Genomic DNA, 24320 nt, shown 5'->3' with positions numbered 1-24320 from the left:
AGGCCCTCCGATTTAACACACTGAACTGTCTGAGAAGTAGTTGGTAAACCAGGCGAGGCAATCATTTGAGAAACCAAGGCTGTTGGGTCTGCCGATAAGAATGTGGTGATTGACCGAGTCGAAAGCCTTGGCCAGGTCGATGAAGACGGCTGCACAGTACTGTCTTTTATCGATGGCGGTTATGATATCATTCAGGACCTTGAGCATGGCTGAGGTGCACACGTGACCAGCTCGAAAACCGGATTGCACAGCGGAGAAGGTACGGTGGGATTCGAAATGGTCAGTGATTTGTTTATTAACTTGGCTTTTGAGGGGGGAACAAAATGGCGCCGTAGAGAGAACACGGTGTTTCAGCGAGCTCACGCGGTATTCGTAAATTTATATTCTTTCATTAATCTCCTAGCTTGAAAAAGTGGTAGAATTGGCTAAATAAGTTACCCTACAATGAGTCTTGGCGACTATTTCTCAAAAATCCCCGACAACATGCCCAACAGAGCTACTAAGAAGTCGACCAAAACCGCCATCCATGTAGATGTGCAGGAGGAGCTAGCTAACGTTAGCGAATCTAACAGCATTACAGATCCAGGCACAATGGACCTGGTGATTCAAAGGATGACGGATAACATTACTAAAGTGATCGATGTTAAGATAAGAACGGTCCTGGAAGCAATAGCAGGCCATTCAGCTGAACTACAGAGGGTTGTCAAACGTGTTGATGAGGCGGAAGGAAGAATTGCTACTGTGGAAACTTCAACTACATCCATGGACACTAAGATAAAAGCACTTGAGAAACAGGTGCGCGAAATGGCGGAGCACATTGACGACTTGGATAATCGAGGACGCAGATGCAATATACGTGTTGTGGGACTCCCGGAAAATTCTGAAGGGACACGTTCAGTAAAATTTTTTGAGGAATGGATCCCTGGCTACCTACAAATGGACACTAAGGCTGGTCGGGTGAAGCTAGACAGAGCACATCGCTCTCAAGCACCGATACCTGGTCCCAATCAGCGCCCACGACCAGTGGTTATAAAGTTCCACAACTTTACCGACAAGCAGCGCGTCATGGATGCGGCTAGAAACATCGGTTCTGATGGTAGTCAACGTAAAGGTCCAAAGGTCTCATTCTTCAATGATTATTCCACAGCAGTTGTACGAAGGCGCAAAGCGTTTGATGAGGTGAAGGCCCGACTCAAGAGAATGAAGATCGACTACGCACTGCTGTACCCGGCCACATTGAAGATTATGGTCAACGGATCGCCTAAAAAACTCTACACATCTGAAGAGGCTGCTGCGTTTATTGACTCTCTCGGGTAAATAACCTTAAGCTGCACCTCCGCAGCATTGGATAACGTCTTATTTTATTTTTAATCTGATCATGAAACAGGGGTGTAAGTTCTCATGTGCTCCTGTTCAGTGACATTCGTATTGTTATTATTTTTCTTGCTAAAGTAACTGCCGCCTTAGCTCAGACTGAGATATGTGTGAACCTATATTGGTGCCCAGGCTTGGTTTTAGGTGGAATAGCCTCAATCTTCTATTGATTTTAATTTCCACATATATAAAGGATGAGGCTATTGAGTGGCAATGCGGACTTAAGAGTCTACATTGGAGAGTTGAAATCCCCTGCATGTTAGCTAGTGGGAAAACCCCCTTTTGGATCTTTTCATGTTTAATTTTTGGGTTTAGTATAGTTCGAGTTCAGGGTTCATATCGTTTGTTTACGCTCAGTGAGATAGAGGAGAGTTCAACACATGGAAAAAGGTACCACCCCATTTTTACAGTAGAATTCAGTCTGGATATTGAATGGTCAAAGCGCAATGGCAGGTAACAGATTACGTATATGTACATGGAACATTAGAGGGAGCCATAACCCCATTAAAAGGAAGAAGATACTGTCCTTTTTGAAAAAAGAAAATATTGATATTGCCCTATTACAAGAAACTCATTTGAATGATAAGGAGCATCTGAAATTACAACAAGGGGGGTATGGTCAAGTGTTTTTCTCATCATTTACATCCAGAAGTAGAGGTGTAGCAATTCTTGTGAAAAAGAACCTACCACTTAAGGTCTTGAAGTGTGTGAAAGATAAATTGGGTCGCTTTGTTATAATTAATGGTACTTTACAAGGGCAGAGCATTTCCATAATGAATATTTACTTCCCCCCTGCCCACCCCCCTGACTTCCTCACTAAGGTATTTCTAGACTTTTCAGAATTAAACTCAGACACTGCAGTGGTTGGAGGAGATTTTAACTGTTTGTTGAACCCCCTTATTGATAAGCTTCCCAGTGGTATAGCCTCACTCTCTCCTCAAGCTAAGTCACTTACGGCTATTTGTGACGATCTGGGGTATGCTGATGTTTGGAGAGCTTTTCATCCCTCCAACAGAGAGTTCACTTTTTTCTCTGCACCTCATGGATGTCAGACTAGAATAGATTACTTTTTTATGCCCAGGACGTCACTGCAGTCGGTTTTATCCGCTAGGATAGGAAGCATAGTCATATCTGATCATGCGGAGGTGATCCTGGACATAAAACTCAACGGGGCATTCAATCAGTCAAGACACTGGAGGTTGAATACAACCATTCTTAAAGACCATACATTCACATCATATTTTATTACAGAGTTTAAGGCATTTTTCTCTATTAACTCTCAATCAACAGATAACCCCTCACTCCTTTGGGAAACCTGTAAGGCGTACGCCAGGGGTCTGATTATGTCATACGCAGCCACTAAGAGGCGGAAAAAGCGTGAAAAGCAAAAAACACTAGAGGGTGAATTAGGAACTAAAGAGAAGGACTACATTGAAACTCCCACTCCTGCCCTATTAAAGGAAATATCAGTCATTAGATCAACGTTGGACTCCCTCCTAACACAGGACGCTGAAAAGAAAATTAGATTTGTCAAGCAAAAGCTATATGAACATGGCGATAAGCCAGGAAAGTACTTGGCGTACCTAGCTAAAAAGAGAGCTGACTCACAGTCAATTGCAGCTATTACTGATTCTGATGGCAATCATTTATATGAAAATAAATTGATAAATGACTCATTTAAGAAATTCTATGCAAATCTTTATGCCTCAGAACTGCCAAATGACGCAGCCAAGTTAATGGAGAACTTCTTTTCTAAGATTGAGCTCCCTACTATCTCCGAAGAACAGAGGTCTCTCCTTAATGCCCCTATTACCGAGGAAGAGATATTGTCCGCAATTAAGAATCTGCAAAATGGTAAGGCCCCAGGACCGGACGGGTTTTGTAGTGAGTTCTATAAAGAATTCCATGGCCTGATCCTTGAGCCATTGCGTGATATGCTTAACCACTCATTTTCAAATGACCAGCTCCCCCAAACGCTGCGAGAAGCCAACATATCACTTATTCTCAAAAAGGGAAAATGCCCGGAGTCTTGTTCCTCGTACAGACCAATTTCCCTTCTGAATGTGGATAGAAAATTGCTTTCTAAAATTCTAGCCACAAGATTAGAGGACTCACTGCCGCTAATTGTGAAAGGAGACCAAACTGGCTTCATTAAGGGACGCAGGTCATGTAACAATGTCAGACGGCTTCTTAATGTAATTGAAGTCTACCAACGAAGTGCTATGGATGGTCTTGTGCTCTCCCTAGATGCTGAGAAAGCATTTGATCGTGTGGAGTGGTCTTACCTATTCTTTGCTCTAAATAAATTCGGACTGGGGGACAACTTTATAAAATGGGTGAAAGTTTTATATGATGACCCTCAGGCTGCTGTCCTTACTAATGGACTACGGTCAAATAGCTTCCCTATACACAGAGGTACCAGACAGGGCTGTCCTTTGTCCCCCCTCCTATTCGCACTTGTTATGGAACCACTGGCCGAGGCCATCAGGGCAACGCCTGCTATACAGGGGCTGCTCATTGGCGATGTTCACCATAAAATAAGCTTGTATGCTGATGATGTCCTGATATTCATTTCTAATCCCGAGACTTCAATCACACCTCTTATTAATATTATTGAGTTATTCAGCGAATTCTCAGGCTACAAGATTAACCTCACTAAATCAGAGGCTATGCCACTTGGTAACCTTCACTCTGTACCTAATACTTCTCCCCCCTTCCCTTTTAAATGGTCTCCCTCAGGTTTTACGTATCTGGGTATATCTGTAACTCCTAAATTCCAACAAATGTACAAAGCCAATTTTGTTCCCTTGTTCGACACAATAAGACAGGATCTGGAGCGCTGGAACTCTCTTCCGATTTCATGGTTGGGTAGAATATCCCTCTTGAAAATGAACATTTTACCTAGGCTACTCTACCCAATCCAAATGATCCCAGTATTACTCTCCAATAAGGTAATAAAGGATGTAAATGGATGGCTAAGTTCCTTTATATGGAGTAAACGCAAGCCAAGACTTAAGATGGCAATATTGCAGCTGCCAAATTCTATGGGTGGCTTGGATCTGCCCAATATCAGGTTCTATCAGTGGTGTGCCCACCTATGTTATATTTCAGACTGGATCACAAACGATGACTCCTCTATTTGGTTAGACATTGAGACTTCTCTTTCAAAATACCCTTTACAGGATCTTCTGTTTTTCACAAGTTTCAAGTCTGTAAAAGATCATTGTAACAACCCCATTACACTTAACACACTCAAAGTATGGAAGTCAGTTCAACGTTTCCTGGGAAGGTTCAAACTAACCTCTGCTCTTACCCCAATTCTTAACAACCCAGATTTTGCTCCAGGATTGCTGGATGCTGGCTTTAACGTTTGGCTTAATAAGGGCATACGCAGACTAAATGACTTATTTGCAGATAAGATTTTATTGTCATTTGAGCAGATGGTCGAGAAATATCAACTCCCAAAGCAGGACTTTTTCCGTTTCCTACAAGTAAGGCATTATATTCTGAAGAGCACCACCTTAATTGGCAACCCTGATATGTCTGTCATTGAAAGAATGCTTTTTTTCCCACAAAGGAAAATGTCTGTAAGTCTGCTTTATGATGCTTTAAGGTCCTTTTCCGCTGTCGATACACAGAGGGTGAAACAAGTGTGGGAGAAAGAACTGTCTGTTACTATTGATGAAGAGATGTGGGAGGACATTTGGAAATATGCAAAAACAATATCTATATGTAATCGTACTAGAGCAATTCAATTAAGAATAATACACAGATTGCATATATCCCCAAATCGCAGACATGCTTTTAGCCCCTCTTCCTCCTCTCCTCAATGTCTTAAATGTAAAACTGATACAGGCACCCTAACACATTGTTTATGGTCATGTACCAAAATACAAAGATATTGGTCTGGTGTTCTGCAAGAAATTGAAAAGATCCTAGGGGTCGATCTAGAATTGGCCCAGTCTCTCTACTGTTAGGTCTACCTAGTAGGCATGTAACTTCTGTGGGTAAGAGGAGGCTTTACAACATCCTCACCTTCGCAGCAAGGAAAAACATACTTTTACAGTGGATTAGTGATAAGGTTCCCTCTATTAAAGATTGGCATAAGATACTATTTGAATGGGTACCGCTGGAATATCTGACATGTACATTGCATTCTAAGACAGATCAGTTCTACAAAGTATGGGAACCTTACCTAAATTACCTAGAACCTGAAGTGTCAGCTATTATGCTGCAAGGATTCTCTTAGAATGGTGATCTATGTATTTCAGAATTACACTGTACGTTCCATGTGGGGAACTCAACTTCTTGGTTTAAACTGAGCTCTTTATTTTCATGTATTTTAATTTTTTTGTATTTTATTTATTTATTTTTATTATAATTTTTTATTTTTTTTTCTCTGTTCATGTTTGATTAAATGTATGTATTGAGAGACGCAATGGGGGGGATGGGGTGAGAGAAGCGCTGAGCGGGGAGAGGAAAATGGTGGGTGTGTATGTATGTGTGTGGGTGTGTGTGGGTGTGTGTGTGGGTGCATGCATACATACGGATATGTGTAAGTGAGTGCGTTTTTTTTTTGCCTTGTCCTTGTTGTTGTATCTCTTAATATGGGTGAAAATTGTGAAACTCCAATAAAAATACTGTTACAAAAAAACTTGGCTTTTGAAGACTTTAGAAAGGCAGGGCAGGATGGATATAGGTCTACAACAGTTTGGGTCTAGAATGTCACCCCCTTTGAAGAGGGGGATGACCGCAGCAGCTTTCCAATCTTTAGGGATCTCGGACGATACGAAAGAGAGGTTGAACAGACTGGTAATAGGGGTTGTAACAATGATGGCGGATAATTTTAGAAAGAGAGGGTCCAGATTGTCTAGCCCAGCTGATTTGTACGGGTCCAGGTTTTGCAGCTCTTTCAGAACATCTGCTATGTGGATTTGGGTGAAGGAGAAGCTGGGGAGGCTTGGGCAAGTAGCTGTGGGGGGTACGGAGCTGTTGGCCGGGATTTGGGTAGCCAGGAGGAAAGCATGGCCAGCCGTAGAGAAATTCTTATTGAAATTCTCAATTATCGTGGATGTATCAGTGGTGACAGTGTTTCCTAGCCTCAGTGCAGTGGGCAGCTGGGAGGAGGTGCTCTTATTCTCCATGGACTTTACAGTGTCTCAAAACTTTTTGGAGTTAGAGCTACAGGATGCAAATTTCTATTTGAAAAAGTTAGCTTTTGCTTTCCTGACTGAATGCGTGTATTGGTTACTGACTTTCCTGACTCTATAAACTTGTTGGATGCCTTTGCTGTTTGTTTTGGTTGTGTTTCAGATTATTTTGTACCCAACATAAATTTATGTTAAATAATGTATTGTGTCATTTGTCAATCACTTTTATTGTAAATAAGAATAGAATATGTTTCTAAACACTTCTACATTAATGTGGATGCTACTATGATTACGGATAGTCCTGAATGAATCGTGAATAATTATGAGTTACAAAAGCACAAATATCATTCCCCCAAAAATGCTAACCTCTCCTGTTATTGTAATCGTGAGAGGTTTGCATGTCTTGGGGGGATAATATTTGTGCGTCTTCATTTCAAATCCAAAGTGCTGGAGCACAGAGCCAAAACAACAATAATTACGGAGGACACTGTACCTGCCTGAAGTGTCCTTCTATCTCCTACCTAGGGTCTTGATCAAGTGGATTTTGAAGAGTGAAAGACTGCATGTAACCCCTAAACCCCTGATGCCCTTCACTTCAATGAGGAGATAAAGTTTTAAGGAGAAGCTGAAACAGAAATGCTGTATCATCATGTCCCAAGTACATATGATATGGCATGTTTGGTAGAGCCTCTGCTAAAAACAAAATGGATGTTCCCATCTCCTCTTGTTAAAAAGGACTTTTCCTTACTGGTTCCCAGCAGCTTTTTGGTCATGAAAGAAAGCAGATCTCAAGTAACGATGAAGCAGATAAGAAGAATAAGTGTGAATGATTACAATAAAGTCTATATCTAGGCCAAGTTGTTTTACTGTAAAGAAACTAAAATGATAAAAAAAGATCCTATCTACAAAGCACACTGACACAGAGATTACGCACTACAGTCAAAGGTGCAACAATATTTAATTAAAATATATCATGGAGAAATGCCGGTAGGAACAGTAACCCCTACATATTGCAGTTTTCCATCAATCTTGTACCAGCATGTCCAAACATTGCAGGGTTCAAATAATCTTAATTGGCAGAACAGCGAGCATGGCTGGAATGATGGCTGTGGCCATAGATTTGCCTTAAGCTCAGTGGGGGATAATCATTCACATCATATTGTGACTATTATGACAAACTGAAAAAAGGTCTCCAGTTACAGCTACTTACATTACAATTAGTCTGTAATGGTTTCAAATAAATCTTTTGTAAATTATAAACTGGGGAGCAATACTTTCCTCTCAATCATATTACAGCATACCATGAATAATCTGCACTGCAAAACTAGTGACAGAGTGAAAAGCTTCCTGTTACAATGTACCGAGGACTCTACTAACCTCCTAAGAACAAATTTCCCACTGGGCACAGATGTAATTTCAACGTCTAGTTTTGATTTCCTTTTGTTTGAGTTATCAACTAACGTCAATTCAACAAAACATTTCACCATGTCATTGAATTTAGGTTAAAAGTTGGGTGAATAAATATGAAATTCCATTACGTTGATGGCTTGTTGCAAATTCAATCAGTTTTCCATGTTGATGCAACGACATCATATTGAATTATTTTGTTGAAATGATGTGGAAACAATATCGATTCAATCAGTTTTTTCCCAGTGGTTTATGTGCTCTTAAAATGTATCTATCTATCTATTTATCTATCTAACGCTCTCGCTCTCTGTCTCTCACTTTCATTCCCTTCCATTGTGTCTCTCTTTACTCATCGAATCAACTGCTAATTGAGCTGATTCAATAAATTAGCAGATGCAATTGGGACATGGCTGGCATGTGATCTGGATAGATTTCTACTATACAGAGCTGAGCTTCCTCTCCTAACACCTGGGCTGGTTCAAAATATACTGTCATTGTGTATGTGTCCCAAATGTCACCCTATTCTTTTGGTCAGAGCCCTGGTCAAAGGTAGTGCACTATAAAGAGAATAGGGTGTAATTTGGGGGACACACACACTGTGTTTCAGTCAGCAGTCAGTGGCGTAAGTGCATGTTACTCTAGCAAGCTATTTTGTTCAAGTGCATTTGGAAGTCTCCCTTTTTTGTGGTATTTATATTATCACATCTGAAAGCCGTTGTGTACTTCCTGTTGTCACACACTGATCAGTTTCACCTGTCTTTGTGCTTGTCTCCACCCCCATCCAGGTGTCGCCCATCTTCCCCCATTATCCCCTGTGTATTTATACTTGTGTTCTCTGTTTGTCTGTTGCCAGTTCGTTTTGTTTCGGCAAGCCTACCAGCGGTTTTCACCTCTGCGCCTGTCTCTCATTCGTTTCTGTTTTTCCCGGTTTTGACCTTTCCGCCTGCCTTGACCCTGAGCCTGCCTTACCTCCCCGGAGCGCTTTGATGGAGACTCGGGCACCTGTCGGGCGTTTCTTGCTCAGTGTTCCCTCGTCATGGAGCTGCAGCCTTCCTTGCCCTCGGACCGCTCTAAGATAGCATACCTCATCACGCTGATGTCCGGGAGGGCCCTCGCCTGGGCTACGGACATTTGGGAACAACAGTCGGCCATATGCTTCAGTCTGGAGGGATTCATGGCGGAGGTGAAAAAGGTTTGAGCTTCCAGAGTCTGGGAGAGAGACTGCCCGGAAGCTGCTTCGGCAGGACTCCCTCAGTGCGGCAGACTATGCAGTGGATTTCCACACGCTAGCAATGGAGGGTGACTGGAACCCGGAAGCGCTGTTCGACATGTTCCTGCATGGATTATCGGAGGAAGTGAAGGACGAGCTTGCAGCCTGGGAACTACCGACGGATCTCAACTCACTCATCTTAACCATCCGGATCGACGGTAAGATATGGGAACGTAGGAGGGAGAAGAGGTCTGATAGCGGTCCCAATCGCTCACTCAAGGATCCCAGCTTGCATCTGATGAACTCCGGAAGTTCCCGGCGTCTACGTCCCCGAGAGGACCCGAGCTTACCCGAGTTCCTCCAAGAGCCTCTGAAGACTGCCGATTCACCTCTTCCCGAGCTGATGCAGGGTTAGGTTGTCTCCAGCTGACCACGTCCGCGGACTTGACACACGGAGTTGTCTGTATCGCGGTACTGCCGGTCAAGTACACTTCGCTTCCGCAGCACCGACTGGTATCCAAGAAGGACATGCCAGATGTTTGGCGCGCCGCAATAGCCCCGCGGCTACATCCCCGGAAGCCGGGACCTCCTTCGACCTCGGGGCAGGGGATTCCAGTACCTGGTTGACTGGGAGGGTTATGGCCCGGAGGAGAGGTGCTGGGGGGGGGGGGTGTACTGTCACACCCTGTGTTTGTCTCCATCCCCCTCCAGGTGTCGCCTATCTGCCCCATTATCCCCTGTGTTCTGTTTGTCTGTTGCCAGTTTGTTTTGTTTCGTCAAGCCTACCAGCATTTTTCCCTCTGCTCCTGTCTCTCGTTTGTTCCTGTTTTGACCTTTCTGCCCTCCCTGAGCCTGCCTGCTGTCCTGTACCTTTGCCCCACTACTCTGGATTACCGACCTCTGCCTGACCTGAGCCTGCCTGCCATCCTGTACCTTTGCCCCCTACTCTGGATTATCGACCCCTGCCTGCCTTGATGTTTGCCTGTTGCTGTAATAAACATTGTTACTTTGTCACAGTCTGCATTTGGGTCTTACCTTAAACGTGATACTTGTACCCCCTGGTTGGACATTAGCCTCCCTCTTGTAAGGCAGGTGTTGAAGGAGATTCTTAAAATGGTATTGTCAAACTAATTTCAGGGCTATCTTAATGACATTATCAAAAAGCCTGGTAAAAAGTAGCCACATCCCTAGGCAAGAGGGAGCTGGCTTGGTGAACGAGACTAGGTAAGACCGTAACTTGGCCTTATTGTATGCACTTTAATTCTGTCTCTGGTGTTCAGTTCATGAGATCACGGTCCAATCAGCAGACTATCAGATAAATGAGACTAACCTCAATAACTTGTTACCTTGAATTCATGGTTTTAATTACCTCCATAACAAATCATTGCACCCCTATAACAAAATGATTGTTGTTGGGCACAACGAAAAGAGACGTTGGGCACCACCAACAGTCATGCATAATTTGATACTGCATGACTTACTGAGACTGGATGATAAGAGCTTAATGGGTATTTTATTATCATTCATCCCACAAAAAGAACCAATGTATGTCACGTCTCCCGAGTCGAGGTTAAATATATAATGGAACAGGCATGAAATATCAAAACAATTCAAAAAGCATAACTAATGCTGTCAGAGAGAGCGCTATGATGAATTTGAAAGTAGGATGGTCTGACTGGGTCACTCTAAAGAACTCACCAGACGCTCAATCTTTTATCACTCTACTTTGAGGAAAGTTTGACAACATCTGACATGGTCTACATCCTATATTCCCTACATAGTGCACAAGTTTTGACCAGATCCCCAGTGGCCCTGGTCTAAAGTAGTGCACTATATAGGGAAATGGGTGTAATTTGGGACACACTCACACAACCCATGCTGTCCAAAGCCCATTGCTTCATGTGTTGATGAAGTCACTATAGAGCTGGACAGCACACAATCTGTCATGCGAACATTATCTCATTAAACTCATTAGACCAAAGATGGGCCCAACTATTTTACACACAGTCAAGATACTTTCTTGGGTTTTTACCTTTACCTCAAACACATTCATTAAACTGCTAAATTTATTTCGCATTCCACCGTCTCAATCACCTTCCCTTGCCACCTTCATCACCTTCCATAAGGCTTATCAAGGTGCAATGGAAGGTGATTGAGAAGGTGGAATGCTGAATGTCATTACAAAAGGTGAACCAACTCTAGTCTCCATTGAATTTTTAATATTTCATTAAATGCACTGAATCATGAATAGGCTATCAATTTCCATAATCAACAGAACACATGTCCCTCTGGAATGCTAAATAGCAGCCTCGATACATTGTATTCCTTTCAATTGTATCAATTGGTGATTTAGTAAGCAGGGGTAGACTGGCCATCTGACATTGCGGACATTTTTTTGGTGCAAAATTACCATTATTTGATAAATAATAGGGGCCTCAAGGAAAAAAAATTGGTCGGTGTGGGGGCCTTGATGAAATACATAGGCTGGTGTGGGGGCCTTGAGGAAATAAATAGGCTGGTTTGGGGGCCTCAAGGAAAGAAATGGGCCGATTTGTTAGAAATCCCAGGGTTGATTTCTGGTCCCAGTCCTCCCCTGTCAGTATGGTACTGAACCCCATGCTGATCAACTGGATACAAACCAAGTATGATGAAAATATGCAGTTAAAACAGTTATAACACCTTCATTACAACATTCATTTAACTGTCTCACCTGCAGCTTAGCGTTCTTCATCATGAATCTTGTTATGGAGGCAGCTCTGCAGAGTGGTCACTAACTGGCACACCAATAAAGTCATAAAATCTAATTTTAACCTAACCTTAACCACACTGCTAACCCTAATGTCTAACCTTAAATTAAGACACATTTTGACTTTGCAGCTGGCCTATCTAAGGGGAAATAGCTCAGTTCTGCCTCCAGGACAAGACTCATTACAATAAACGTCAACCTGCTTATTAACTCCTGTGTCCACTTTTACTTTTAGACCACACAACTTCATACTGTTAAATACTTGTGAGGACAAAAAGTGTCTACTAATGATAGCCTATCCACTAACAATGTACATTTTCCTTGAATGCAAATTATTCCTTGAATGCATGCTTGTCAACAAAGACTAATGAGCGTTTGAGTCTCTCGGGAAATGAGAAGGGTTTGCCCAAATAATTTGTAATACTCATATAATATATATAATATCGTGTGTGTGTGTGTGTGTGTGTGTGTGTGTGTGTGTGTGTGTGTGTGTGTGTGTGGATTTACAAGGTCCAAATCAAAATTTTGTGCGCGCTTTTTCCCGCCGTTAATGGTCAGGATGACGGTTTCACACCTTAAATGTGTCAAAATAATTTACATTAAACATACTCAGACAACATCGACAAACATCTCAGAGGACACGGGCTGCATTTTAAACGGAGAGCCTACTGAAAGGTAACATCACGCATTCCAACAGATTGTCTAATGGCAACGGGCTGTAGCGCGCAGGCAACCTTTTACATGATTTAGGTCGAGATGTTGACTCATGCTACCTGTTAACCTCATAGGCTTTGACACCGGGGCAGACATGGTAGGCTATATAAAAAGGTATTCAACCAAGCACCTTACCTTTCCCTTTCGTTTCCTTCGCCATCCCAACCTATGTGTCTCTACCAAGGTAGGTGCGGAGTCATTGGGGTGTCATTTTGTCAGATAGTTTTAACCGAGTGGGCGCACACTCCCTCGTCCCCGCACCTTGACGCCAGCCAGACGGAGGATAGGTAGCCCTGAGGCAGTGAGGCTGCGCTTTTTGTCTCGTCTTGAATTCTGCAGCTGAGCTCTTCTGGTTCATCGGTGACAAGACCCACATCCAGCGGCTCTGGCTCTTGTACGAAACACACTTTCAGTATTTGTATCTGCAGACTTCGTTACTGCCCTCCCTTCCACTACTCCCATATCACTACAACTGTTTCAAGAACCAGTGTTAGACTGCCTCCAGTGGCTTGCCGGTGTGCCACCCAAGGGCGTCCGTTATATGAGGCTCTGCCTCCTGCACAGTTGGGATTCCAAGCAAAGAAATGAGTCCACAGTGACACAGTGACGCAAACTGAATTACATGGGATGCATTCCTAACCATTGATGCGAGGTCTAGAAACAAATATAGCCATACTGAAAATGACACATCTACAAAATCTCACTTCTGCCTACTTAATTAGGTAGTTACAACTGTATGATTGTAGAGTAAAATAATAAAGATAAGATAACCTATAAGCCTGTAAACAACAGACTGGGGTTAATGTTTCAGTATGTTGAACCATAACTAAGCTGCATTAAGCAGACATGACAAATAGCTTGACAAAGACTCTTTATTGACCTTAAAGACATGATGATGATAATGACTGTCTCCGAGCCACAGATGGGGGCCTAAAGGCAAGGACTGACTCTCACCTTGTCATGACTCTAGTTTAATTTCTTACAGCCTTGGCTCCTCCACAATGTTAGGTCAGTGACCCAGCTATAAAACATACTAGAACCAGAGTTCAACAGCATAGCATCGCAGCACATTCCTCATGGTCCACAGACGGCTCACATCACGTTAGGCTTTGTGCAGAGTGGACTGTTGCTTTTGAGAGAAACTGTTATTAGCCACATGGATCAGATGCATGCATTAATGGCCTGCGTGATGATGATGGATGTAGGCTGATTCCCAAATGGCACCCTATTCACTAAAAAGTGCACTATAGTGTGCACCGTAGTGCACTTTGGTCCTAGCCTGGTCAAAAGTAGTGCACTATAAAGGCAAAGGGTGCCATTTCGGACACTGTCAAACTGTTATTAGATACATGGATAATCAGAAAAGTTAATAGATAAGTTAATGGCTGCATTACCAATAGGGATGTAGCCTATTGTATGTGAACTGTAGAAATACATTACAGGGGAGTAAGGCTGGCTGGCTTGCTTCAGACATTCAGTGCCTAATCTATGACGTTTTATAGATTTTCCTGCTCTGACATTGTCAAACAGCTTGGGTTAACTCTCACAACAGGCTGTCATATCTATCAAATAATATGCTATATTGCAACCTGGTCTCAGAGCATTATGTATTATTCTGTATGGAAATCCGAACACTCCATTTAGTTATGATATGTTACGTTTCATATGGTATGTATTCATTTGTGGATGTCCAATACACATTTCGTATGATATGTTGCAAATTACAATTCGTATAATATGTTCCAAATTTGAAAAACGTACAATATGTTATGATTTTTCTAAATGTATGATACAGTATGTTACGAATTCTAGCTAGGTGGCTAGGTGGCTGAAATTAGCTAGCTCGCTAACATTAGCTAAGCGAGGGGTTGTTCAAATGAAATGAAATCAAAATGTATTTGTCACATGCGCCGAAAACAATAAGTGTAGACCTTACCGTGAAATGCTTACTTACAAGCCCTTAACCAACAGTGCAGTTCAAGAAGAGTTAAGAAAATATTTACCAAATAAACTAAAGTAAAAAATAATAAAAAGTAACACAATACAATAACGAGGATATATACAGGGGGTACCGAGTCAATGTGTGGGGGCACAGGTTAGTTGAGGTAATTTCTACATGTAGGTGGGGGTGAAGTGACTATGCATAGATAATAAACAGCGAGTAGCAGCAGTGTACAAGACAAATGGAGGGGAAGGGGGTGTCAATGTAAATAGTCCGGTGTCCATTTGATTAATTGTTCAGCAGTCTTATGGCTTGGGGGTAGATGCTGTTAAGGAGCCTTTTGGACCTAGACTTGGCGCTCCGGTCCTGCTTGCCATGCGGTAGCAGAGAGAACAGTCTATGACTTGGGTGACTGCAGTCTCTGACAATTTTATGTGCTTTCCTCTGACACCGCCTCTTATATAGGTCCTGGATGGCAGGAACCTTGGCCCCAGTGATGTACTGGGTCTTACGCACTACCCTCTGTAGCGCCTTACGGTCAGATGCCGAGCAGTTGCCATACCAGGCGGTGATGCAACCGGTCAGGATGCTCTCAATGGTGCCGCTGTAAAACTTTTTAAGGATCTGGGGACCCATGCCAAATCTTTTCAGTCTCCTGAGAGGGAATAGGTTTTGTCGTGCCCTCTTCACGACTGTCTTGGTGTGTTTGGACCATGATAGTTTGTTGGTGATGTGGACACCAAGGAACTTGAAACTCTCGCCTGCTCCACGACAGCCCCTTCAATGTTAATGGGTCTTCGTGGGCACTATGGTGTTGAATGCTGAGCTGTAGTCAATGAACAGCATTCTCACATAGGTGTTCCTTTTGTCCAGGTGGGAAAGGGCAGTGTGGAGTGCGATTGCGATTGCATCATCTATGGATCTGTTGGGGCGGTATGCGAATTGGAGTGGGTGTAGGGCAAGTATTCCAAAACTGGGAATACGCACAATGTCGTCGGGGGTACGCCAAATAAAAATGTGATTCACGTTTTTTTATTACATTTTTTTTATTTTTTATGTTTAAATATAAAAAAATCTTCACATTTTCAAACAGTCCATTTCTATTTTCCAAAGGTGGCTATACATTTGGGTGAGGTTTTTTTCTCGCCTGAGTAGCCTCGTGTCACTGCCAAAAATACAATTAAACCATCTAGTGTTCTGCGAAATAACAACACAATGTCAAATACAGGTAGCCTAGTCAAATAATTAACATCCAATCACATTAACCGTTACTCTCTCGCGGGAATCCCCCTAACGGTCCGTATGTAGCCAAACGTAGCTGCTGCTCATTCCGTTTTCTCCAAAATTGATAAATGGTTTAAAAAAGTAAGGCCCGCGTCCATAGAGACACATACCAGCTCTACTGGAAGTACTGATACTACCAGCAGTACTACACCTGCACCTGTCGACGACACAAGTTGTTCTGCTTCCACGAGCACATCCAATGCTAGCATCAGTAATTCTACATTTGTTGCTAGCCCAGCTAGCATGGACACTGACATTTATGAATCTGATGCAGCCGAAGAGCTACTGCCCCCTTACCCGGGAAAGCACCGAAGAGGCGCAAATATGATAAGAACTACATTGATTTGGGGTTCACTTATATTGGGAGTAGTGTCTTTCCTCAGCCACAGTGTGTTATAGGTGCAAAAATACTCTCACAACTCGATGACACCTTCACTCTTGTGCAGAAACATAGAAACAAAACATGACAATTTGAAAAATAAGCCACAGGACTTTTTGGAGCGAGAATTAAGATGACTTTGAGTAGTAAGACATGTATAAAAACAACATACCATTAATAAGAAGGGGCTAGAAGCATCTTATATGGTGAGATACCGAGTGGCTAGGACCACTATTGTGGAGGACTTAATTATTCCTGCTGCCGTGGATATGGCTGGGACAATGCTGGGGGAAAAGGCCCAAAAAACTATACAGACAATGACTTCATCAAACAACACTGTTTCACGACGCATCAGTGACATGGCAGGAGATGTTTTGAAACAATTACTGCTACACATACAAGCCAGTGAATTCTATGCGTTACAGCTAGATGAGTCAACAGACGTGGCGAGCCTGGCACAGCTCCTGGTATATGTCCGTTACGTTTATTTGGGGTCAATTAAGGTAGACATCCTCTTCTGCAAACCACTGGAAACGAGGACAGCAGGAGAGGATATTTTAAAGTACTGGACAGCTTTGTGACATCAAATTAACTTTGGTTGTCAAGGTGTGTTCGTATCTTTACTGATGGCGCAAAAGCCATGACATGGAGACATAGTGGAGTGGAATATGTTCCGGGATTCTTCAGATGGCATTGCGGGGGACACCACATCAGTCACTGGCTTAATCAATAAGTGCATCGATGACGTCGTCATCACAGTGACTGTACATACATACTCCAACCAGAAGCCATGGATTACAGGCAACATCCGCACTGAGCTAAAGGGTAGAGCTGCCACTTTCAAGGAGCGGGACGCAAACCTGGATGCTTATAAGAAATCCCGCTATACCCTCCAACGAACCATCAAACAGGTAAAGCGTCAATACAGGACTAAGATTGAATCGTACTACACCGGCTCTGACGCTTGTCGGATGTGGCAGGGCTTGCCACGGACTATAAAGGGAAGCACAGCTGCGAGCTGCCCAGTGACACAAGCCTATGAGATTAGTTAAATTACTTCTATTCTCGCTTCGAGGCAAGCAACACTGAAGCATGCATGAGAGCACCAGCTGTTCCGGATGACTGTGTGATCATGCTCTCTGTAGCCGATGTGAGTAAGACCTTTAAACAGGTCAACATTCACAAGGCTGCAGGGCCAGACGGATTGCCAGGGCGTGTACTCCGCAGCATGCACTGACCAACTGGCAAGTGCCTAGTTAAATTAGAAAAATATTTCAAAAAGTGTCTTCATTAACATTTTCAACCTGTCTCTGACCAAGTCTGTAATACCAACAAGTTTCAAGCAGACCACCATAGTCCCTGTGCTCAAGGACACCATGGTAACCTGCCTAAATGACTACCAATCTGTAGCACTCACGTCTGAAGCCATGAAGTGCTTTGAAAGGCTGGTCATGGCTCACATCAACACCATTATCCCAGAAACCCTAGACCCACTCCAATTTGCATACCGCCCCAACAGATCCACAGATGACGCAATCTCTATTGCACTCCACACTGCCCTTTCCCACGTAGACAAAAGGAACACCTACGTGAGAATGCTATTCATTGACTACACCTCAGCGTTCAACACCATAGCTCCTCTAAACTCATTACTATGCTAAGGACCCTGGGACTAAACACCTCCGTCTGCAACTGGATCCTGGACTTCCTGATGGGCCACCCCCAGGTGGTAAGGGTAGGTAACAACACATCTGCCACGCTGATCCTCAACACGGGGGCCCCTCAGCGATGCGTGCTCAGTCCCGTCCTGTACTCCCATGACTGCATGGCCAAGCACGACTCCAACACCATCATTAAGTTTTCCAACGACACAACAGTGGTAGGCCTGATTACCGACAATGATGAGACAGCCTATAGGGACGTCAGAGACCTGGCAGTGTGGTACCAGGATAACAACCTCTCCCTCAACGTGATCAAGACAAAGGAGATGATTTTGGGCTACAGGAAAAGGAGGGCTGAGCACGCCCCCATTCTCATCGACGGGGATGTAGTGGAGCAGGTTGAGAGCTTCAAGTTCCTTTGTATCCACATCACCAACAAACTATCATGGTCCAAACACACCAAGACAGTCGTGAAGAGGGCAGGACAATGCCTATTCCCCCTCAGGAGACTGAAAAGATTTGTCATGGGTCCTCAGATTCTCAAAAAGTTCTACAGCTGCACCATTGAGAACATCCTGACTGGTTGCATCACCGCCTGGCATGGCAACTGCTTGGCCTCCGACCGCAAGGCACTACAGAGGGTAGTGCGTATGGCCCAGTACATCACTGGGGCAAAGCTTCCTGCCATCCAGGACCTCTATACCAGGCAGTGTCAGAGGGAGGCCCTAAAAATTGCTACTGCACAGCAAGCGGTATCGGAGCGCCGAGTCTAGGTCCAAAAGGCTACCCCAAAGCTATAAGACTCATGAACAGCTACCCGGACTATTTGCATTGCCCCCCCATTTGTACGCTGCTGCTACTCTGTTTATTATCTATGCATAGTCACTTTATCTCTACCTACATGTACATATTACCTCAATTACCTCAACTGACCTGTGCCCCCACACATTGACTCTGTACCGGTAACCCCTGTATATAGCTTCGCTACTTTTGTTTTATTGTTGCTCTTTAATTATTTGTTTTTCTTTATTATTTTCTTCTTTTGCTTCAGTTTATTTTTGAAAATACTTTTTTTTAACACTTATCTTTCTTAACTGCATTGTTGGTTCAGGGCTTGTAAGTAAGCATTTCACTGTACACCTGTTGTATTCGGCGCATGTGACAAATACATTTTGATTTGATTTGAAATGAGTGCCTCGGATTTACATACATAATGATACGAAGTGTTCTGAGACCAGATTGTCTATTAATTTAGATCACTGTCATATCTATCAAATCAAATCTATTATTTTAGACCACTTTGAATAGGCTGAAACTATGACACCTGCTGTCTGTATGTGAAAAGCCCGTTTAGATAAACATACTACAGTTTTTTTCAATTGCTAACAAGCGTCGGTCAATACTGAAGCCACTTTTTCAAAACTCTTCACACAGTCTGCATTACCAACATGCATCTTGGCCAAACAGTTAATAGCACCTCCAAAACTCACTCAAACCACCAAAACACTTCATACATATCTCAAAATAAGCTCATTCGACCATAACACTGGAAACAATTCTCACTCAGAAAGCATACATTGTCACTCATAACACACTGACCTAAAAATACAAACAACATACATAAATGAACTTTTCTTTGAAGTTAAATCAGTATTTCATTATAGAATAAGAATAACACCTTTTCACTTAATTGACTGTACTAAAGTATATGTAACAAGAATGAATCAGAAATGCAGCAATTTACTTCAATAGCCTTTAATTTTTCTATATCTTTGCATATAGTAATTTACTTGTGAAAAATAAAAAGTTTCAACCAAAAACAAATTCCTGGGCTGCAATAATAATTACAAAAAAAACATCAACATGTCTAGTATAATCATTCATACTGTACAGTACTGTGAGGGTTCTAGTTCTCATCAACATGTATAGTATAATCATTCATACTGTACAGTACTGTGAGGGTTCTAGTTCTCATCAACATGTCTAGTATAACACTCATACTGTACAGTACTGTGAGGGTTCTAGTTCTCAACATGTCTAGTATAATCACTCATAGTGTACAGTACTGTGAGGGTTCTAGTTCTCATCAACATGTATAGTATAACACTCATACTGTACAGTACTGTGAGGGTTCTAGTTCTCATCAACATGTATAGTATAATCACTCATACTGTACAGTACTGTGAGGGTTCTAGTTCTCATCAACATGTCTAGTATAACACTCATACTGTACAGTACTGTGAGGGTTCTAGTTCTCATCAACATGTCTAGTATAATCACTCATACTGTACAGTACTGTGAGGGTTCTAGTTCTCATCAACATGTATAGTTTAATCACTCATACTGTACAGTACTGTGAGGGTTCTAGTTCTCATCAACATGTATAGTATAATCACTCATACTGTACAGTACTGTGAGGGTTCTCATCAACATGTATAGTATAATCACTCATACTGTACAGTACTGTGAGGGTTCTAGTTCTCATCAACATGTATAGTATAATCACTCATACTGTACAGTACTGTGAGGGTTGTAGTTCTCATCAACATGTCTAGTATAACACTCATACTGTACAGTACTGTGAGGGTTCTAGTTCTCAACATGTCTAGTATAACACTCATACTGTACAGTACTGTGAGGGTTCTAGTTCTCATCAACATGTATAATATAATCACTCATACTGTACAGTACTATGAGGGTTCTAGTTCTCATCAACATGTGTAGTATAATCACTCATACTGTACAGTACTGTGAGGGTTCTAGTTCTCATCAACATGTCTAGTATAATCACTCATACTGTACAGTACTGTGAGGGTTCTAGTTCTCATCAACATGTATAGTATAATCACTCATACTGTACAGTACTGTGAGGGTTCTAGTTCTCATCAACATGTCTAGTATAATCACTCATACTGTACAGTACTGTGAGGGTTCTAGTTCTCATCAACATGTATAGTATAATCACTCATACTGTACAGTACTGTGAGGGTTCTAGTTCTCATCAACATGTATAGTACAATCACTCATACTGTACAGTACTGTGAGGGTTCTAGTTCTCAACATGTATAGTATAATCACTCATACTGTACAGTACTGTGAGGGTTCTAGTTCTCATCAACATGTATAGTATAACACTCATACTGTACAGTACTGTGAGGGTTCTAGTTCTCATCAACATGTATAGTATAACACTCATACTGTACAGTACTATGAGGGTTCTAGTTCTCATCAACATGTGTAGTATAATCACTCATACTGTACAGTACTGTGAGGGTTCTAGTTCTCATCAACATGTGTAGTATAATCACTCATACTGTACAGTACTGTGAGGGTTCTAGTTCTCATCAACATGTATAGTATAACACTCATACTGTACAGTACTGTGAGGGTTCTAGTTCTCATCAACATGTGTAGTATAATCACTCATACTGTACAGTACTGTGAGGGTTCTAGTTCTCATCAACATGTGTAGTATAATCACTCATACTGTACAGTACTGTGAGGGTTCTAGTTCTCATCAACATGTCTAGTATAACACTCATACTGTACAGTACTGTGAGGGTTCTAGTTCTCATCAACATGTATAGTATAATCACTCATACTGTACAGTACTGTGAGGGTTCTAGTTCTCATCAACATGTCTAGTATAACACTCATACTGTACAGTACTGTGAGGGTTCTAGTTCTCATCAACATGTCTAGTATAATCACTCATACTGTACAGTACTGTGAGGGTTCTAGTTCTCATCAACATGTATAGTTTAATCACTCATACTGTACAGTACTGTGAGGGTTCTAGTTCTCATCAACATGTATAGTATAATCACTCATACTGTACAGTACTGTGAGGGTTCTCATCAACATGTATAGTATAATCACTCATACTGTACAGTACTGTGAGGGTTCTAGTTCTCATCAACATGTATAGTATAATCACTCATACTGTACAGTACTGTGAGGGTTGTAGTTCTCATCAACATGTCTAGTATAACACTCATACTGTACAGTACTGTGAGGGTTCTAGTTCTCATCAACATGTCTAGTATAACACTCATACTGTACAGTACTGTGAGGGTTCTAGTTCTCATCAACATGTATAGTATAATCACTCATACTGTACAGTACTGTGAGGGTTCTAGTTCTCATCAACATGTCTAGTATAACACTCATACTGTACAGTACTGTGAGGGTTCTAGTTCTCATCAACATGTCTAGTATAATCACTCATACTGTACAGTACTGTGAGGGTTCTAGTTCTCATCAACATGTATAGTTTAATCACTCATACTGTACAGTACTGTGAGGGTTCTAGTTCTCATCAACATGTATAGTATAATCACTCATACTGTACAGTACTGTGAGGGTTCTCATCAACATGTATAGTATAATCACTCATACTGTACAGTACTGTGAGGGTTCTAGTTCTCATCAACATGTATAGTATAATCACTCATACTGTACAGTACTGTGAGGGTTGTAGTTCTCATCAACATGTCTAGTATAACACTCATACTGTACAGTACTGTGAGGGTTCTAGTTCTCAACATGTCTAGTATAACACTCATACTGTACAGTACTGTGAGGGTTCTAGTTCTCATCAACATGTATAATATAATCACTCATACTGTACAGTACTATGAGGGTTCTAGTTCTCATCAACATGTGTAGTATAATCACTCATACTGTACAGTACTATGAGGGTTCTAGTTCTCATCAACATATATAGTATAATCACTCATACTGTACAGTACTGTGAGGGTTCTAGTTCTCATCAACATGTCTAGTATAATCACTCATACTGTACAGTACTGTGAGGGTTCTAGTTCTCATCAACATGTATAGTATAACACTCATACTGTACAGTACTGTGAGGGTTCTAGTTCTCATCAACATGTATAGTATAATCACCATTACTGTACAGTACTGTGAGGGTTCTAGTTCTCATCAACATGTATAGTATAATCACTCATACTGTACAGTACTGTGAGGGTTCTAGTTCTCAACAACATGTATAGTATAATCACTCATACTGTACAGTACTGTGAGGGTTCTAGTTCTCAACAACATGTCTAGTATAATCACTCATACTGTACAGTACTGTGAGGGTTCTAGTTCTCATCAACATGTATAGTATAATCACTCATACTGTACAGTACTGTGAGGGTTCTAGTTCTCATCAACATGTATAGTATAACACTCATACTGTACAGTACTGTGAGGGTTCTAGTTCTCATCAACATGTCTAGTATAATCACTCATACTGTACAGTACTATGAGGGTTCTAGTTCTCATCAACATGTCTAGTATAATCACTCATACTGTACAGTACTGTGAGGGTTCTAGTTCTCATCAACATGTCTAGTATAATCACTCATACTGTACAGTACTGTGAGGGTTCTAGTTCTCATCAACATGTATAGTATAATCACTCATACTGTACAGTACTGTGAGGGTTCTAGTTCTCATCAACATGTGTAGTATAATCACTCATACTGTACAGTACTGTGAGGGTTCTAGTTCTCATCAACATGTCTAGTATAATCACATACTGTACAGTACTATGAGGGTTCTAGTTCTCCCTCGCTCCTGCATTTGGCCACAAGTTCTCATCAACATCACATCTTATGTCTTCTCTGGCGATGCATCTTGGAGAATATTCTCTGGAATGTCTAATCCAACCCTGGCAGTCTTCAGGAAAAGTGTCTCCACACCCCACATTCATGGCCTCCTGTAAGGACATCTGGTCATGTGGATGGTGGTCATAAGCCTTCCACCTCCACGCAGAGAGAAACTCCTCTATGGGGTTTAGGAAGGGGGAGTACGGAGGCAGGAATAGTACTGACATCCTGGGATGTGCAGCAAACCAGTCTGTGACTGTAGCAGAGTGGTGGAATTCCACATTATCCCACACAACAACAAAGGTAGGGGAGTTTCTTGCCCCTCTCTCCTCCACTGGCACAAGTCGATTATGCAGGTCATCAAGAAAATAAATGAGCCTCTCTGTATTGTAGGGGCCAATGAGTGGTTTGTGTAACAGCAAACCATCATTGGACAGTGCCGCACACATTGTGATGTTAGCTCTTCTCTGGCCTTGGACATCCATGGTTGCTCTCTGTCCAATCACATTTCTTCCCCTGCGGCGTGTTTTTGCTAGGTTGAATCCAACTTCATCCACAAAGATGAATGTATGTGCATTTTGCCTGGCTTCCATCTCCATTACTCTCTAAAATACAGTAAATCCAGTTTTACAGTACTTTACATTATGCATAGCTGTGTATGTACCCTGTTTGGTTATTGAACAGACATCTTACCTGGACATATTGATACCGGAGTTCTTTCACACGTTCACCGTTTCTCTCAAAGGGTACAGTGTACAACTGCTTCATCCTTATTTTATGTTTCTCTAGGACTCTGGCAATTGTTGTTGTGCTGACCGTATTCACATTCAAGTCA

General features: G+C 42.1%; 1 protein-coding gene across 1 annotated transcript in view; it reads right to left on the bottom strand.

Annotated features, from left to right (window-relative positions):
* LOC106612781 (membrane-associated phosphatidylinositol transfer protein 3) overlaps positions 1-13143 on the bottom strand; it is a 173069-nt gene extending 159926 nt beyond the window's left edge. Inside the window, exon 1 of the mRNA XM_082956328.1 lies at positions 12737-13143. Within this exon, the coding sequence (XP_082812454.1) occupies positions 12737-12761 (25 nt within the window). The 5' untranslated portion in view covers positions 12762-13143. The remainder of the gene's footprint in view (positions 1-12736) is intronic.
* Between the last annotated feature and the right edge of the window lie 11177 nt (positions 13144-24320).

This window comes from Salmo salar, chromosome 09 (genome assembly GCF_965601325.2).
Source record: "Salmo salar chromosome 09, fSalSal1, whole genome shotgun sequence".
Classification (NCBI taxonomy): domain Eukaryota; kingdom Metazoa; phylum Chordata; class Actinopteri; order Salmoniformes; family Salmonidae; genus Salmo; species Salmo salar.
Note: the sequence above shows the minus strand (reverse complement) of the source record. Positions and strands in the feature narration are given on the sequence as shown.